General features: G+C 56.2%; 1 protein-coding gene across 6 annotated transcripts; it reads left to right on the forward strand.

The window, feature by feature from the left end:
* The first annotated feature begins 2,306 nt into the window (after positions 1-2,306).
* Positions 2,307-17,495, forward strand: NBL1 (NBL1, DAN family BMP antagonist). 6 transcript variants are annotated; one of them, XM_032300641.1, is made up of 5 exons: positions 3,265-3,354; positions 9,484-9,685; positions 14,107-14,295; positions 14,417-14,528; positions 15,928-17,495. In XM_032300641.1, exons 3-5 carry the CDS (start codon positions 14,126-14,128, stop codon positions 16,189-16,191), a joined length of 546 nt encoding a protein of 181 aa, XP_032156532.1. In that variant the 5' UTR covers positions 3,265-3,354; positions 9,484-9,685; positions 14,107-14,125; the 3' UTR covers positions 16,192-17,495. The 6 variants fall into 6 exon arrangements, with proteins under 6 accessions (XP_032156534.1, XP_032156530.1, XP_032156532.1 ...); XM_032300640.1 differs by having other exon boundaries at positions 9,484-9,681; XM_032300643.1 differs by lacking the exons at positions 3,265-3,354; positions 9,484-9,685 and adding an exon at positions 2,307-2,518.
* Positions 17,496-17,522: the final 27 nt, after the last annotated feature.

Consider the following 17,522-nt stretch of genomic DNA (forward strand, 5'->3'; position numbering starts at 1 on the left):
CTTTGGTGTTGACAGGTCTGGGCTCAAGTCCAGGCTTTGTCAATCACTAGCAGTGTGGTCTTGAGCAGGTCATGACACTTTCTGGTGCCTCGATTTTTCTCACCTGTAAAATGGGAACAATAATGGGACTGTGGTAAGGATTAGAGATGAAGCAGACAGAGTGCCCAGTATCATGCCTGGCACAAAATGTAGCTATGGATAGATATTATTACCAAGTGACCTACCAGGCCCCCTGGCCACACAGTAGCTTTCCTGTAGTTATCAGCCATCAGCAGACAGATGGTGACTCAACTCCAAACCCTCTGTCCCTGATTAGGAGGTTGATGTTGTTCTTGAATGTCCCCGTGTTTGAGAGATGATGGGCTGCCCCGTGGAGGGCACTGGCTGGAAGTTGCGGCTTCTACTCCTGGCTCTGTGTGTAATCTGACAAGCTCATCAGGCTCCACAATTAGCTTTCTGCAGTGTGGGAGTGGATTCTTACAAGATACAGAACTCCACTTTCCATACTGCTCAGGGTATGTGTGAAAGATGGTGGTGGTAACCTTTGGCTGCAAAATGGTAAATATTTCCTGTGTGCCTACTGTGTACAGTGCAGTGAGGCTGGTTTCTGCAGTACATGGTACATGGTTATCCAACAGACATTAGCTGGCATGGCCTCTTACTGTGTGACTTTAGGTGAGTTACTTAACCTCTCTCTAGACCTTCTTTTTTTTCACTTTTTTTTTTTTTTTTTTTTTTGAGACAAGGTCTTGCTGGAGTGACAAGTTCATTAAGCTCCACAATTAGCTTTCTGTAACATCACCCAGGCTGGAGTACAGTGGCACAATCATAGCTCACTGCAGCTTCAAAGTCTTGGGCTCAAGTGATCTTCCTGCCTCGGGATTTTTTTTCACTTTTATTATTTATTTTACTTTATTTATTTATTTTTTTGAGACAGAGTCTTACTCTGTTGCCCAGGCTGGAGTGCAGTGGTGCCATTTCAGCTCATTGCAACCTCCGCCTCCCGGGTTCAAGTGATTCTCCTGCCTCAGCCTCCCAAGTAGCTGGGACTACAGGCACACGCCACCACACCTGGCTAATTTTTGTATTTTCAGTAGAGACAGGGTTTCACCATATTGGCCAGGCTGGTCTCAAACTCCTGACCCCAAGTGATCCTCTCCACTCACCCTCCCAAAGTGCTGGATTACAGGCATGAGCCACCGCGCGCAGCACTTTTAAAATAAGAGACAAGCCGGGCGCGGTGGCTCAAGCCTGTAATCCCAGCACTTTGGGAGGCAGAGGAGGGTGGATCACGAGGTCAAAAGATCGAGACCATCCTGGTCAACATGGTGAAACCCCGTCTCTACTAAAAATACAAAAAATTAGCTGGGCATGGTGGTGCGTGCCTGTAATCCCAACTACTCAGGAGGCTGAGGCAGGAGAATTGCCTGAACCCAGGAGGCGGAGGTTGCGGTGAGCCGAGATCGCGCCATTGCACTCCAGCCTGGGTAACATGAGTGAAACTCCGTCTCAAAAAAAAAAAATAAAAAAATAAAAATAAAAAAAAATAATAATAAAAAAAATAAAAAATAAAATAAGAGACAATACTTAACTCATAGGTTTATTATGAGAATGGTAAGTGCTGGCAATGGGATGAGGCACATGGTAAGGTGCTCAACACATGTGAACTATTATAACGGTTATAGTTACCATTAAGTGAAGACCTATCTGTGCTACATCAGTGGGGGATAACAATTACTTTATTCGCTGGGCATGGTGGCTTGAACCATTGCATTTCAGCCAGGGCGACAAAATCAAAACTGTGTCATAATAATAATAACGTCATTCAATCAAATACATTGTACATCTCACCTGGCCTGCCCATAAGCACTGGAGACACTGAAATAAACACATGATTCCTGCCCTCAAGGTCTAAAGGAGGAAAGAGATATACACAGCTATTCTAGAGGGAAATTGACATGAACAGAAGTTCCTATCCCGTGCTCACTGGAGGCGGGAGATGCTCCCAGAAGGTCTTGGGAAGGTTTTCCAACCTGGTGCTGGAAAAAATATTTGCCAGGAGTTGAAAGGAGGGGAAGGGAATTCCGGGCAGAGGGAAGGGTGCAGGCAACAGCTAGGAGGCACAGATGCAGGCTGGTGTGGAGGGTGCGGGTAGGCTGGAGTACACCAGGGAGTTCCCAGCAGGCCACTAAGAGCCACGCAGAATGCTCGGCAACCACATGAGTCAGATGACCAGGGCTGCGTCCATCTGGAAGTTTCCAGCTAAGGTGGGTAAAGCACATGGACACAGGTAACTATGCTGTAAAGCAAAATCCCCGAGTCCCACAATCGTGTCCCACGTGGTGTCCCTGGGCCACCACTTTTCAGTAGCAAGTTATTTTCTCACCCCGTTGTTAAGCACACAGAGTAGAGAAGGCGCCGCCGCAACCTACCCAAGTGCCCACTGATTGGATGGGAACCCCTGAGGTGAGGCTGGACGCTGGGGCCAGGCGCTCCGCTCTTCCCAGGAGCCAGAGAAGTGAGTCTATTTGCCGCCGTTCTAGTTCCTAATAGTCCCTGGGGCTTCTCGGGATGCTTAAGCCAAGTGCCTGGAGCCGATTAGAGGTCGAGAGCGACACTAGGATGAGACTGGGCGAGGCCGAGCGACCCAGGCTACCAACAGCACGGACTTGAACCGGGTCGTAAGCCGGAGCGGACCGGATGGGGTGCACCACAGAACTGCGGAGTGAGGACGGACTCCCGGTGCCGGGACGCGGCGGGCTGGAGCGCCCTACTCTCGGGGCAAGTCTGCAGTGCCCGGTGCCCACAAAAAGGACACCTCCATCTTTGTCACCCCGAGGCATGGCACGGCCTGACAGCCCAGGCTCGGGAAAAGTCGGGCGGAGAGAGTGGAAGCGCAGAGAAACCCAGGGAGGGCGCTTTAGAACGGGCCGGGGCTCCAGGCGGGCTGCCCTGGCCCTCGGGCGCCGGCCAGGCGTCCCGGCAGCCCCACGCGCCGTCGGAGAGCGCCGAAGCCCGGCCCGGGGCGGGCAGGCGGGCGGCGAGAGGGCCCGGGGCCCCGGCGCCCCTTCCTGCGCACCCGGAGGGAGAGGCCGCGCGCGCCCGCCCGCTCTTTCTGCGCGCGGCCCTCCCCGCTGCCCCCGCCCTCGCGCCCTGTTTGGAGGGAGCCACCCTGACGTCGGAGCCGCTCCCCCGCGCCGCGCGCCCGCCCGGGGCCGCAGACGGCGCGCAGCGCAGCCCAGCCGAGCCTCGCGGGACCGCCCCCAGCCCTGCCGGCCGCCTCGCCGAGCCTCCCGGGGCGCCCGGGCCCGCGACCCCCGCACCCAGCTCCGCAGTACCCGGCGGGCGCGCGCGGTAAGTACCGCCCGGGCCGGCACGCGGGCACCCGGCTTCCAGAGGCTTCGGCGGCGGGGGCAGCGCCGCGCCCCCGGCCCAGAGCTGCGGCCGCGGGCAACGGGCGGAGGCACCGCGGCCGAACCCGGGAGCCCTGGGGGGCCCGGCGGGCGCCTCGGGACGCTGGCTCTGGGGACGTGGGCGCGGCACGGGGTGGCCGGGGGGCACCGCCGAGCCCGGAGCCCGTCCCCAGACTCGCCCCGTGGTTCCGTTGCTCTCTCGGAGTTTCCGCGGCCGGGAGAGAGAGGGAGCGAGGGAGGGAGATGCGTGGCCGGGCAGGGGCTGGGGCTCGGCCGCCGGGCTCGCGTGTCCCCGGCCGTGCCCGGGCCTCGCCGCGCCGCGCCTCTCGGCTCTGGACGTTTCCGCCTCCCCCGGCCCCCTCGGCTTCGGTCCCTACGTCCGTGTGTCTGTTTCTCCATCGCTCCGTTTCCGCCGCTTACTCTCCCCGGGTCTGCCCGTCTCTTTCCGTTCCCCGCCCGCCTGCCTCCGTGTTCGGCTGCCCGCGTTTGTGTCTCTGCCTCTCGCTTTTCTCTCCCTCTCTGTCTCTGCGCTGTCCTCTGTGGGGTTCTCGCCGTGTGTCTGCGCGTCTCCCTGACCCCCCGCCCTCGATCCAGACAATCCCCCCAGTGTCGGAGGCTCGCCCTCCCCCAGCGGGGTTCACGAATAGTTTCCTGGACCAGGTGCGCCAAGCCCTCCGCCTGCCTCCCGCCGGCCCCGCGGCCTGGCCCAGGTCATCTCCCTGGAATTGAGTCTGGGGCAGGGAGAGCCAGCCTTTCCCGGGGCTCAGTTTCCTTTAAGAATTCCACCCCCGCGAGGTCGGCTGGACTACAGGCCCTGCTTCGGGCCACCTGCCCGGCCCGTTCCCAGGGCGGGGCGATTCTGATCTTTTACAAGCGGTGGCAGAGGGGGCAGCCGCCTGCCTTGGCGTGGCCAGGGGTTGGCGGGCATCAAGGGAGAAGGCCATACTTCCAGGCTTTCAGAGGCCCTCGCTCCCGCAGCTGGACGCCACCAGCCTGTTACTAGGGGCACCCCGGGAAAACAGAGGTCAGGGCTGGAGGCCAAAGACCGGACGCTGGCGGGGAATGGAGGAGGGGAAGCAATTTGTCAACAAGGAGCCCCTCACCCTTTGTTACTGCGGAATGGGGCCTCCCGAGACTCCCCCAGATGCTGGGGCTGTTTGGGCGTGGTTTGCCTTGAGTTGGGGCCAAAGAAAAGGCGAGGCTGCCGCGTTTCCTCGGTGACCCCCACCCCTCTCCACCCACCCCTGCAAGCTGGACTTCTCTCTCCTGGGGCCTGTGTTTTGGAGGGGTGGACAGGGTGTTCTGCCTTGGCCAGGGATATGGCGTCAATATTTTAAAGTGAAATTTCAGGCTGAGTTTAGCTGCTTCCCCCCACCCCCAACCCCAAGGGTCCGAGGCTGGCGGAACGGGCAGGGTTGATGGTGAGGTCTGTAGTGAGACTTCTGCTGAGCAGATGTGCAGCCCGGCCCTGCAGCAGCTCATTAGTATGGATTTGTTTTGGAGACTGTTTTTGGTCTGCGGGCAGGAGGGTCTGTGGTAAGGAGGGTCATGGCCTGGGTTGAGGGGCTGGCACAGAGGTGGCCAGGGCTGGAAGGTGTAGGCAGGCCTGGGTGGCATGGGCTCGGCCCTGTGTGTCCGCCCCCTGGACAGCTGATTCATGCTCTGCCTGGCCAGAGCCTCCCCAGTGCTGAAGGAAGGAAGGAAGCCACCCTGCAGTGAGATGGGGTCGTGGAATCACAGTGGCCTTAAGCAGTATGCTGGAGCCAGTCTCCTCCCTGGGGATCTGCTGAAATGGGCGTTTGCAGACCAGGCTGCCCATTTTACGGTTGCAAACATGAAGCGTAGGGAGGGGAAGCAAAGGGTCAGTGGCCCGAGCTATAACCATTGGACTCTGATGACTCCAGGCACACAGAGAGCCGATGTATGGGCTTTGGCCAGAATGCATCCTCAAACCTCAGGGTGAGCCCAGGAAACCCCGTCCAGCTAACCAGAGCCGGGGCCCTACCTGAGTGAGCAGGGAGCCCAGGTGTGACACTGCCTTGCCCCTTCACAGAGGAACATTTTAAGTTGCACCATTCAAGGAAGTCCCTGTGCTCATTCCAAGACCTGGAGCAATCGCCCTGCCCTTGCCAAGCCCCAAGCCTAGGGCTGCAGCCCAGCCGCCCTCCACACCCTCTGTGCCCAGCAGCACACTCAGCCTGGTGACAGGGCAGAGCCTGTTTTCTTCAAGTTGGATTCTGGAGGAGGCTGGTGTCTCCAGGACCCCGTCTTAGAGTCTGAGTGGGATCTTCCTCCCAGTTCCTGCCCTGGCAGGGAATCATGTTGCGCTGCCCTTGACAGTTTCTAAAATCCGTTCCCAGCTGTCATCCCACTTGCTTGAGTTTCACCTTGAGATTTTCCCTAAATCCAGTTTCACTGGGGCAGATGCAGCACAGACTGAAATAGCCTCAGGACCCACCCAGGATCCTGTGGGAGTGAAGGGCAGAAGGGGGCAGGCAGAGGCCCAGGGAGGGTAAGAGGCCCAAGCTAGCACTGAAGGCGACGTGGACTGAGAAATTAACTATGATGGACCATCTCTCCAGAGGTTTCCATGTATTCTTCAGTTTAATTTTCACAGCTGTACTGTGAGCTGGATATTAGCACGATCCCCACTTTGTACATGAGGAAACTGAAGTACAGAAAGGTTAAAATGGGGCCAAGTGATCCCAGTGCTTTGGGAGGCTGAAGTGGGAGTTCAAGACCAGCCTGGGCAACAAAGGGAGACCTCATTTCTACAAAAAATACCAAAAATTAGCTAGGTATGGTGGTGTGTGCCTGTAGTACCCAGCTACTTGGGAGGCTGAGGTGGGAGGATCGCTTGAGCCCCAGAGTTTGAGGCTGCAGTGAGCTATGATGGTGACACCACGTTCCATCCTGGGCAGCAGAGTGAGATCCTGTTATAAACAAAAACATAAAGAGAAAGATGAGGATGACTGAACTAAGATTTGAAGCCAAGTCTGTCATAATTGTAGAGAGTGGAGGAGGAGGAGCAGACCGTGCACTTAGTGTGGGGGGAGAGGAGAGGGAGAGGCAGGGAAGGGGGGGCATCTGGTGTGAAAGCCACCAGCCACAAAGGCTGCGTGCTCGTGTGTGTGCGGAGTGCAGTGTCACCTGAATGCTGAGCCCACAGGTAGTATTGTCCATCCCCATCCGCTGGGGCCAAGTGTGGGAAGGTTCCCAGAGGAGGTTCTGGAAGCAGGAGGTGAAGATGGGGAGGGAGAGCCCGCCTTTCTACCATGGATTCTCCAGGCCTGCCATCCATGGCTCTGCACCGAGTGATTGCTGGAATGGGTAACAGGAAACGCCTGGGGTGTGTGTGTGTGTGTGTGTGTGTGTAAGAGAAAGCAGGTACTTGTGCAGATGTGCATTTGTTTGTACGTATATAGGCATGCTTATATATGCATGTGTGTGTGTTGTGTTTTCATAGGGGCACAGGTGGGGTATGCCTGCTTTTGAGTGCATGTGTGGGTCTGGGGTGAGTGGATATACTCTACCTTGAAAATTCTGGTATATCTGGCCTTGAGCGACCCTGAATATTCAGACTTAACCCAAAAGAGGAATTGGGGAGGATGGTTCACTTGTTATACCAAAGCTGATCCGCTCTACAAAGGGTTTTGTGATGGGCAGGAGTCAGGAGGAGGTGTTCCTTGAAATCTAGGCTGCTCTTGTATATTTAGGGGTCATTTCAGATACCTTTCCAGGTCCCAGAATCCAGGCAGTGGGCTGGTGGGGGGCCAGCAGCAGTGCTGTTAATCAAGGCCCCTTTCCTGGGGGCTGGGAGGCTGTCGCTCCTGGCCTGACTGGGTCTTGGAGTCCCGTCGTGAGCACATTCAGGTACCCAGGCCATGCCTCAGACATGGGGGGTCACATGAGGAGGGCTGGGTCCGGCGTCTTCAGTTTTAGCAGGCATTTCCAAAAAGGGGCTCTGCAGGCCTGACCCCGAAGCTGGCTTTGCTGGGGACCCTCTGGACCAAGGCTTCCAGGAAAGCAACTAGGGTACGGCTGCTGTGTTTGTTCTCTGTCCTCTTCCCCAGAGTGGGAGCTACGGGTGGGTCACTTCCTGGACCTGTGCCTCAGTTTCCACAGTGCCAAAATGGGTCTGCTGGTATCGCCTCCCAGGGAACTTTCTTTCTGTGTGAGCGGCAGCTCAGAATGTACCAGGCATTTGCAGGGGCTGCCGAGGAAGTGGAGGGCTTGGATTTGGGAGTGGTGGGTAGGTGGGGTTGGGAAGAAGGCACTCATCTGTGCTAAGGACACCTCCTTTAAAGCCCCACAGCACCCCTAGGAGGAAGGATAGAGTCACACATACCTTTACCAGGGCTCCAACAGCCAGGGTCAGTCATGGCCACCAGATGGTCAGCTAGGGAGTCGGGAGTGGGATTTGAATTCTGGTCTATGGAGCCCCCAAGCTTCCAGCCCAGGCAGTGGCTGAATGCCAGGGTGCTAACAAGAATGAGAGGCACAGTCAGCTGGGGCAGTGGCACGAGCTCCAGGCCTCATCCTGACTCCAGATTCTGTCCTTTCTTGCCTCTTTCTCTTCTGTCAACCTTTTCACCTGCAAGGGTGGCTGGGGGTTAACCTGCTACTGTCCAGGTTCAGATCCCGATTCTCCTGTTTCCTAACAGTGTAAGTCCAGGCAGATTTCTTAGCCTCTCTGTGCTTCAGTTCCTGCATGTAAAAATGGAGGAAAGAATAGGATTAGGCAGTTGTTGCAGGACAGAATAAATTAATATCCAGGCCAGGCGCGGTGGCTCACGCCTGTAATCCCAGCACTTTGGGAGCCCGAGGCGGGCTGATCATCTGAGGTCAGGAGTTCAAGATCAGCCTGACTAACATGGTGAAACCCCGTCTCTACTAAAAATACAAACTTAGCTGGGCGTGGTGGCGCATGCCTGTAATCCCAGCTACTCGGGAGGCTGGGGCAGGAGAATTGCTTAAACCTAGGAGGCAGAGGTTGCTGTGAGCCAACGTTGTGCCATTACCTTCCAGCCTGGACAACAAGAGCAATACTCCATCTCAAAAAACAAAAAATTAATATCCAGTCACACACCGCATAATGATGAACCACATACATGATGGGGCTGCCATAAAATTATTATTATTATTATTTTGAGATGGAGTCTCACTCTGTCCCCCAGGCTGGAGTGCAGTGGTACCTGTAGCTGGGACTGCAGGTGTGCACCACCACACCTGGTTAGTTTTTGTATTTTTAGTGGAGACGGGGTTTCACCATGTTGGCCAGGTTGATCTTGAACTCCTGACCTCAAGTGACCTGCCCACCTTGACCTCCCAAAATGTTGGGATGACAGGCCTGAGCCACTGCGCCTGGCCTCCCATGGGATTATAATACCATATTTTAACTACACCTTTTCTTTCTTTCTTTCATAATTGTACCATGAAAGATGGCACGATCCTGGCTCACTGCAGCCTCAACCTCCCAGGCCATAGTGATCCTCTTACCTCAGCCTCCCAAGTAGCTGGGACCACAGGCACACGCCAGTACACTTGGCTAGTTTTTTAATTTTTATAGAGATGGGATCGCCTTTTGTTGCCCAGGCTAGTCTTGAACTCCTGAGCTCAAGCAATTCTCCCACCTTGGCCTCCCAAAGTGCTGGGATTACAGGCGTGAGCCACCGCGCCTGGCCTGGATATTAATTTATTCTATCCTGCAACAACTGCCTAGTCCTATTCTTTCCTCCATTTTTAGATGCAGAAACTGAAGCACAGAGAGGCTAAGAAATCTGCTATATCTAGAAACCTAGCCTACTATACGTTTTCTGTGTTCAGATGTCACTCACCATTGTGTTACAGTGGCCTGCAGTGTTCCGTACAGTCACATGTGGTCCAGGTTTGTAACCTAGGAGCAGTAGGCTATGCCAAATAGCCTCGGTATGAGTAGGCTAGACTCTTCAGGTTTGAGTTCACTCTATGATGTTCACAGACCAACAAAATCACCTAATGGTACATTTCTCAGAGCACATCCCCATGGGTATGTGACGCATGATTGTGATTGCATTTATATTTAATTCAGAATTAAGAATCTCTGCTCTCCTCCTGAGAGCCATCTCTGACTGCCCCCACTCAAAACAACTGCCTCCTGTTTACCCACATCCCTGGACCTCCCCTCAGGGGAGTGCCCGGGTGGGCATAGGGTCTGGGGCCTCAGCTCCCTGCCCTCACTGTTGCCTCTCTCCCCGCCCTCCTAGAAGTGACCCCTGCCCTCTGAGAAGTGAGTGAGTGAGTATGGAACTGCAGGGAGCTGAACAGCCCAGGGCAGGGCATTGCTTTGCCTGACTTGCCGGGGGCCTTAAGACAGCTCCCTTGCAGAGCAGGGGGACTTGGCCTGGGAGGTCTCCAGCTTCCCTTCCCGCCCTTGCTTTTGGGGAGTCCCATGACTTGCTGTGTGACCTTCAGGGTGGGAGGAAGGGTTGAGAATCTGGGCGAGGCTCTCAAGGCTCAGGAAGGAAAGTACGATGGCTGCTTAAAAAAAAAATAGCTGAGTTGCTGCGTGAACAAACAAAAAAGCATAAACTAACAAAAAAGAAAACCTGCCAGCTAAGAGCCCACCCCACTGGTGGGGGGCAGCCTGGGCTCTTCGGGGCTGGGCAGGAGGGCGGGAGGAGGTAGGTGTGTCTGGATAACAGCCGTGTGTGGGCGAGACTTCACCTGGCATCCTCACTGTCTCCTGTTCCAGCCCAGCCTTGGCTCTTATGCTGGCCCAGCCTTTCCTGTGATCCTCTGGGGGTTAGAGAGCTGACCTTAGCGGGTGCCTCCTTGATGCCGAATACCTTCATTTACTCCTCCCAGTGCTTCTCCAGGGAAGGCACAATGCTCCCCGTATTAGGGAGGAGAAAGGTTGGTTCTGAGGAGTGAACTTATTTCTGGGAGTCACACAGCTCCTAAGGAGAGGGGCTGCAGTTCAAATACTGGGGACTGCAGGGTCCACGCTTCTGGGGTTAGGGGGTGCCCGTGGAGAATGCCAGAGCTCCATGCTGCTGGCCCAGGGAGGCCATGGCCCCAGCGCCCTGCCAGTGCCTGTTGGGTTGGGTTACAGCACCCCTCTGTGGGCACAGCTGGCCCTGTGGTGAACTCAGCTGTGCACTGGCAAGGGTGGAAGGTAAGGAGGGACCTTCTGCCTTAGCTCATCTCATTTCTCCTAACCTCTGCCCCAGCCTGACCCTGATCACCAGTTCCTGATCTCTGGGCCTCCTCCCAAAAGTCCCCATTACCCCATCTCCCAGGAAGCCTTCATTAGCCTCAGCTGTGGTTCCAACACTCGCTTCAGCCTGGTCCTGACCCACAGCCTCAGTTGTGACCTCTCCTAATTCCATCTCCGAGTGCTCATCCCAGCCACCCTTCCTCCCTTCCTTTCTCTTTTCTTTCCTGTCCTTTTTTCCCCCTTTCCCTTTCCGCAGGTTCTTGCTCTGTCACCCAGCCTGGAGTGCAGGGGCACAGTCATGGCTCACTGCAGCCTCAAGCTCCTGGTCTCAAGCCATCCTCCCGTCTCAGCCTCCCACATAGCTGGACTACAGGTGCACATCACAATGCCTGGCTATTTTATTTTTTTTTTAGACCAAGTCTCACTTGGCTGCCCAGGCTAGTCTTGAACTCCTGAGCTCAAGCAATCCTCCTGCTTTGGCCTTCCAAAGTGTTGGGATTACAGGTGTGAGCCACCACGCCTGGCCCAGGCTACTTTCATTACAACCCCAGTCTCAGTTCCACATCCACATCACTTCCTTCCCCAGGCACCTCCTTGCCCCCTGTGACCTGTTGTTCCTGAGGAAGCAAGGTGGAGTCAGATACAGGAGGACAAGAGTCCCTGGACCTCTCCAAGGGCCTAGGGGGCCAGTCCAGCCCAGAGAGGGCCCAGGGAGTCCTGGCCTTAAATGGACCTACAGGGCCCTTCAGGTATGCTGTGGGCAGACCCTGACTCAGGACTCAGGAAGCCTCCTGCATGCCAGGCTTGTTGAAAAATTCATCAGGTTACCAGTTAGGAAGGAATCCATTCTATTTTGTTAGGATGTGGTTGTACTGGAAACATGGGCTTTGTCAGTGAGACCGGAAATGCGTGGGTGAGAGCCTTGTGACAGGAACTCATCTGGGATGGTGTGGGGGGGGCAGCCTGTCCGACCTCACTTCCAGCTGCCCTTCCTCCCTAGGGGGCTGGGAGTGGGGCTCATCCCAGCATTGGGGTCCCCTGAGATGGAGACCTGCAGGAGAGGGGCAGGAGCTGGGGGAGCGTGCTAGATGGGGAGCAGAGTGCCAGGGGGTGGTCACAGCCCTGCGGGAGCCATGCCCAGCCAGCCCTCCTTGAGACCCCTGCTCCCCAGACACTTTATAAGGTACTTGGCTCTTGGCCAAACGCAATGGCTCACACTTGTAGTCCTAGCACTTTTGGAGGCTGAGGTGGGCAGATCACTTGAGGTCATGAGTTCCAGATCAGCCTGGCCAACATGGCGAAACCCCATATTTACTAAAAATACAAAAGTTAGTGGGATGTGGTGGTGAGTGCCTGTAATTCTAGCTACTCTGGAGGCTGAGGCAGCAGAATCGCTTGCACCTGGAGGCGGAGTTTGCAGTGAGCCTAGATCACATGACTGCACCCCAGCCTGGGTGACAGAGTGAGACTGTCTCAAAAAAATAGATGAATAAATAAAAATAAAATCATAATCTACCTGGCTCTGCCATCCCCATGGTCCATAGTAGGACTGTCCTAAATGGGATGCCCATTCCCAAGCCACCTGACTCCTGGTGCTGGGCTTTTATGGAGCCAGTGGGACCAGGACCTGTCCCTCCTGATTCAGCCTTACTTTATCTTTTGCAGGGACTGTCCCAAAATAATGCTTGACTGAGTGCAGAGCTGCTGAGGAAGCCTGATCAAAACGCAGACTCCTCCCCACCCTAGAACTTTTACTCCAGGAGTTCCCAGGGAATTCTGATCATTTGTCATGTTTGGGAACCATGGGGCTGGGTCACTGCACTCACTTTAAGGTTTCGGGGAAACAGGCCTGAGTGTCCCCGTCACAGGCACATGTAGAAACATGCCCGTTCTCCACTGTCCTGTCCTCTGTGGGTTTGGGGGTCTCCTCGAAGAAGGCACTGCCCTCATCTCTGAATCTCTCTGAAGCCTCCCTCCTCTGTGCTTTTTGCAGTGGGTGAAACCCACTGGCATGTGTCTCCAACAAGCAGAATCCTTTGACACACACTGCCCTGCAGCACCACCTTTTGGCAGATCCTGGTATTGTTTTAGTATCTCACTGCATCCTGTAGCAGGGCAATTTGCAAATAGCCAAGTGCTTGGCTTTGATTGGCTCCTGCTTGACTCTGGATGGGGCCGGGGGTAGTGATCTGCGTGGACTTGTGGATTCGAGTTTCTGGTGAGGCATCTTAGAAAGCAATACTGGCCGGGCGCGGTGGCTCATGCCTGTAATACCAGCCCTTTGGGAGGCCGAGGTGGGCAGATCACGAGGTCAAGAGATTGAGACCATCCTGGCCAACACGGTGAAACCCCGTCTCTACTAAAAATACAAAAATTAGCTGGGCGTGGTGGCATGCACCTGTAGTCCCAGCTACTAGGGAGGCTGAGGCAGGAGAATTGCTTGAACCTGGGAGGTGGAGGTTGCAGTGAGCCGAGGTTGTGCCACTGCACTCCAGCCTGGCACCTGGCGACAGAGTGAAACTCTGTCTCAAAAATAAATAAATAAATAAATAAATAAATAAGCAATACTGCCTGGTTCAGGGTCAGTTTTTTTGCCTGAGGTCTGGCCAGCCAGAGTGGCCCATGAAGTCACTGCAGCCAGGTGCAGTGGCTCACGCCTGTAATCCCAACACTTTGGGAGGCTGAGGCAGGAAGATCACTTGAGCCCCAGGAGTTTGAGACTAGCCTGGACAACATGGTGAAACTTGTCTTTACAAAAATTAGCTGGGACCTGTAGTCCCAGCTACTCAGGAGGCTGAGTTGGGAGGATCACCTGAGCCAGGGAAGTCGAGGCTGCAGTGAGCCGTGATCACGCCACTGCACTCTAGCCTGGGTGACCGAGTGAGATCTTTTCTCAAAAAACAAAAACAAAAATCACAGCAACGTGAAGGTTAAGGCTAAGTTTTCAAACATCAGAATCCTGACAGCTGTTGCAACGGCTTTCCAGGAGACGTGGTGTGTGGCCAGCTCCTCGAGGGCTGTGTGGACAACTTTTTGTGCATTTTCCTGTTGACCCACAGGGTCAAAGGGAGAAAGGTAGCAGTTGTTCAACACTTGACACGTGCTTGAACACTTCGTGACTGCAATCCTTCGCCATGCAGTGGCACCATCTCCCCTTTTTAGATGAAGAAACCAAGGCACCAACATAAAAAGTAACTTGCTCAAGGCAACATAGGAAGTTATAAAACCAATCAACACATACGGAATGTGCCTATCTGCTAGGCTGATTTAATATCTCATTTGACCTTCCAGATACCCATCTGATGTAGGTACCACTCCCAGCTCCAATTGTGGGATTCAGAGTGGAGAAATAACTTGTTCAAAGTCGCACTTGGTTAGTAAGTAGGAGGGCTGGGGTTGTGCCATGGAGTCAGATGCCAGAGCCCATGCTGTAACACCACTGCCCAGACCCCTGGACCCTGCTGTGCCTCACCTGGCACCTGTGCTCTGTTCCAGGGCTCTGGAGGCCACGGGCATGATGCTTCGGGTCCTGGTGGGGGCTGTTCTCCCTGCCATGCTGCTGGCTGCCCCACCGCCCATCAACAAGCTGGCACTGTTCCCGGACAAGAGTGCCTGGTGCGAAGCCAAGAACATCACCCAGATCGTGGGACACAGTGGCTGTGAGGCCAAGTCCATCCAGAACAGGTGGGACCCAAGGGGTGGATGGGGGGATGCGGATGGGGGCCCAAGGAGGGAGAAAGAGGGACCAGGGCTGCCCATCCCTGCCTCCCAACAGTGACACGCATGGTGCCCTCTCCTCCCACAGGGCGTGCCTAGGACAGTGCTTCAGCTACAGCGTCCCCAACACCTTCCCACAGTCCACAGAGTCCCTGGTTCACTGTGACTCCTGCATGCCAGCCCAGTCCATGTGGGAGATTGTGAGTACTGCCGGCCTGCCCCGCCCAGCCTTGGCCCAGAGCCTGCCCTGGCCTTGGCCTTTCTCCCCAGCCTCCTGCATTCCAGCAGGTGGACACAGCAGCGTAGCAAGGCCCCGCTGTATGCAGGGTAAAGGGCTGGGAGTACAGACATGGACCCCCCACAGAAGTCTGACACCAACTTGTACAGGACAGGGATCTTCCCGAAGCTCCATTCTGATGCCTCTCGTGGGCTGAAGTCCTTTGAAGGGCTTCCTGTTGTTACAGGATCAAACCAAAGTCTTTGCCCTGCCCCAAGAGCCTGGCGTGGCCTGGCTCAGCGGCCTTTCCAGCCTCCTCCTGCTTCCCGCCCTCCTCACTAGCTTGGCACTTAACAGCACTGCCTCCGTTCAGTCCCTCGCACCTGCTCTGCTCACTCGTACCCCACGGCCCTTGCCCCTGTCCTTTACCCTGCTTGGAACAACTTCTTCCCCCTCCTCCTTACCTAGTTCACTTCTATTCATTCTTCTGCTCTTGTCCCAAGCAGCATTTCCTCAGGGCCCCTTTCCAGACCCCCTGACTGGGCCACACCCCCGCACCGTTGGCTCTCAGAGCACAGCTTGCCTCCGCTTCAAGCACCTGTCACACCTGCAGTCTTCCACCTGCATCCGGGTGATTTTGACAGGTCTCTCTCCCCCGCTAGACTCTGCTTTCCTTGGGGGAAATGTGTCTTTGTGTCCTGAGAGCTGGCACAGGATAGGCGCTCTGTGGAAGGGAGGGAGGAGGAGAAGAAGGGAGGGAGAAGGAAAGAAGGTACTTAGATGGGTGATGATAGGGGCAGAGTAAGAGGTAGATGGGGTTCCTGCAGGGCGAGCCTCAGCTGGGCTTGGGCTTTGGGGTGGGGCTCTTTTGAGGAGGTAAAGTCTGAGCTCAGATTCAAAGGCACAGTTGGCAAGTGGCAGTGGGGTGGGTTGGGGAACCTTCCAGGCAAAGGAACAGCATGTGCAAAGCCCTGAGGCAGAGCTAAAGCACAGAATGGTTGAGAGTGGCACAGGGTCAGGGGTCGGGAGGCCAGCCAGCCAGCAGCACCTGAAGGCCCTGGGTGGCCTTAGAGAGGGGTCAGGGTTTGTCTTCAAGTACAGGGGGATGGGGACAGTGAGGGGATTTTAGCAGGGGCGGGCCACACTGGATTTCCCTGTGGCTGCTGGTGGGGAATGGGTGGGGAGGTAGCAGGTCTGGTGTGAGGAGACAGCTCTGGTGGCTTGTGCACGGGTTCAATTTCCCCCTCCCCATGGGACCCTGGAGCTAACTGGGCATCACAGGTGGGCTCTGGGGTTCTTGGTCCCATGAGGAGGTATTATCCTAGGGGCTTCCTCCCCAGGCCTTTGGAAGCATCCCTGTCCTTCTTTCTTTCCCTCTGCAGGTGACGCTGGAGTGCCCGGGCCACGAGGAGGTGCCCAGGGTGGACAAGCTGGTGGAGAAGATCCTGCACTGTAGCTGCCAGGCCTGCGGCAAAGAGCCCAGTCACGAGGGGCTGAGTGTCTATGTGCAGGGCGAGGACGGGCTAGGCTCCCAGCCCGTTGCCCACCCTCACCCCCATCCCCACCCCCATCCTGGCGGGCAGACCCCTGAGCCCGAGGACCCCCCTGGGGCTCCCCACACGGAGGAAGAGGGGGCTGAGGACTGAGGCCCCCCAACTCTTCCTCCCCTCTCATCCCCCTGTGGAGTGTTGGGTCTCACCCTCCGGGGAGGAGTTGGGGGAGAGGCTGAAGCCCCCCTTTGGCACTGGATGGACTTGGATTCAGACTCGGACTTGGAATGCTGCCCGGTTGCCATGGAGATCTGAAGGGGAGGGGTTGGAGGCAAGCTGCACAATTTAATATATTCAAGAGTGGGGGGGAGGAAGCAGAGGTCTTCAGGGCTCTTTTTTTGGGGGGTGTCTCTTCCTGTCTGGCTTCTAGAGAAGAACCTGTGGGAGGGGGAGGAAGTTGGCTGAGCCGCTGAGTTGGGGGAAGGCCATCCAAGATGGCATGAACCAGGCTAAGGTGTGTTGGGGTGCAGATGGTCCTGCTGAGGTTCAGGGCTTAGGGTGAGCATCTTGCAAGCCTCAGCCTTGAGGAAGGGGCTGGGCTAGAAAGACCGCTGGCAGAAACAGGAGGCTCCAGCCCCACAGGCTTCCCCCAAGGCCCCTCGCCCCCTCCCCATCCCCAGAGAAGCACTGCCCCAATGGCATTGAAGTGGCCTTTCCTCAGCGGAGGGGTTTGGGAGTCAGGCCTGGGCAGGACCCTGCTGACTTAACGGTGCTGGAGCTGGGCGCCGGGCTCTCTGGGCCTTTCTCTGGCTTCCTTGGCTTGCCTGGTGGGGGAGGGGGAGGAGAGGATGGAGGAGAGGGAGGAGTCTTCCAAGGCCAGAGGGAGGGGGACGACCCCCCAGACAATCCCTGAAGATCAGCCTCCCCTTCCTCTCCCTGTTAGAAACATTAGTGCACCCCCACTGTCCCCCAAGTTCTAGGCCCTCCAGAAAGTTGCTGGAGCGGGCCCCCCTCTCCGGGGGATGCTCTTTCTAAATATTGGATGGGTTTGGGAGTGAGGGGTTACCTCCCTTGCCCCAAGGTTCCAGAGGCCCTGGGTAGGATGAGCTTGGGCTGAGCCTTGAGGAAGTCCAGGACGAGGCCGACGTCTGGCTTTCGTGGACGGCCAGGGCTCACTCGGGCTCTCTCGAGCTCCCCAGTTCTGCCCTCCTCCTCCCTCCCAGCTGCACTTTAACTCTAGATGGGTGGGGACCTGGGGGGAGGGGCAGGGCAGGTGAAGAAAGCCCCTCTGTGCCCAGAACTGCCTGCGTCTGCTCTTCTGTGCCAGCCCACTGCCTCCTGCCTGGGGTGTCCCGGCCCTCCTGGCTGTTGCGACTCGGGCTTCTGGAGCGTCTCACCATTGGACAGTCTCCCTGATGGACCCTCAGTCTTCTCATGAATAAATTCCTTCAACGCCTGTGTGCTCCTCCTTACTGACTGGCTCTGCC

This window comes from Sapajus apella, unplaced genomic scaffold, assembly GCF_009761245.1.
Source record: "Sapajus apella isolate SASKATOON/1434 unplaced genomic scaffold, GSC_monkey_1.0 scaffold43, whole genome shotgun sequence".
NCBI lineage: Eukaryota > Metazoa > Chordata > Mammalia > Primates > Cebidae > Sapajus > Sapajus apella.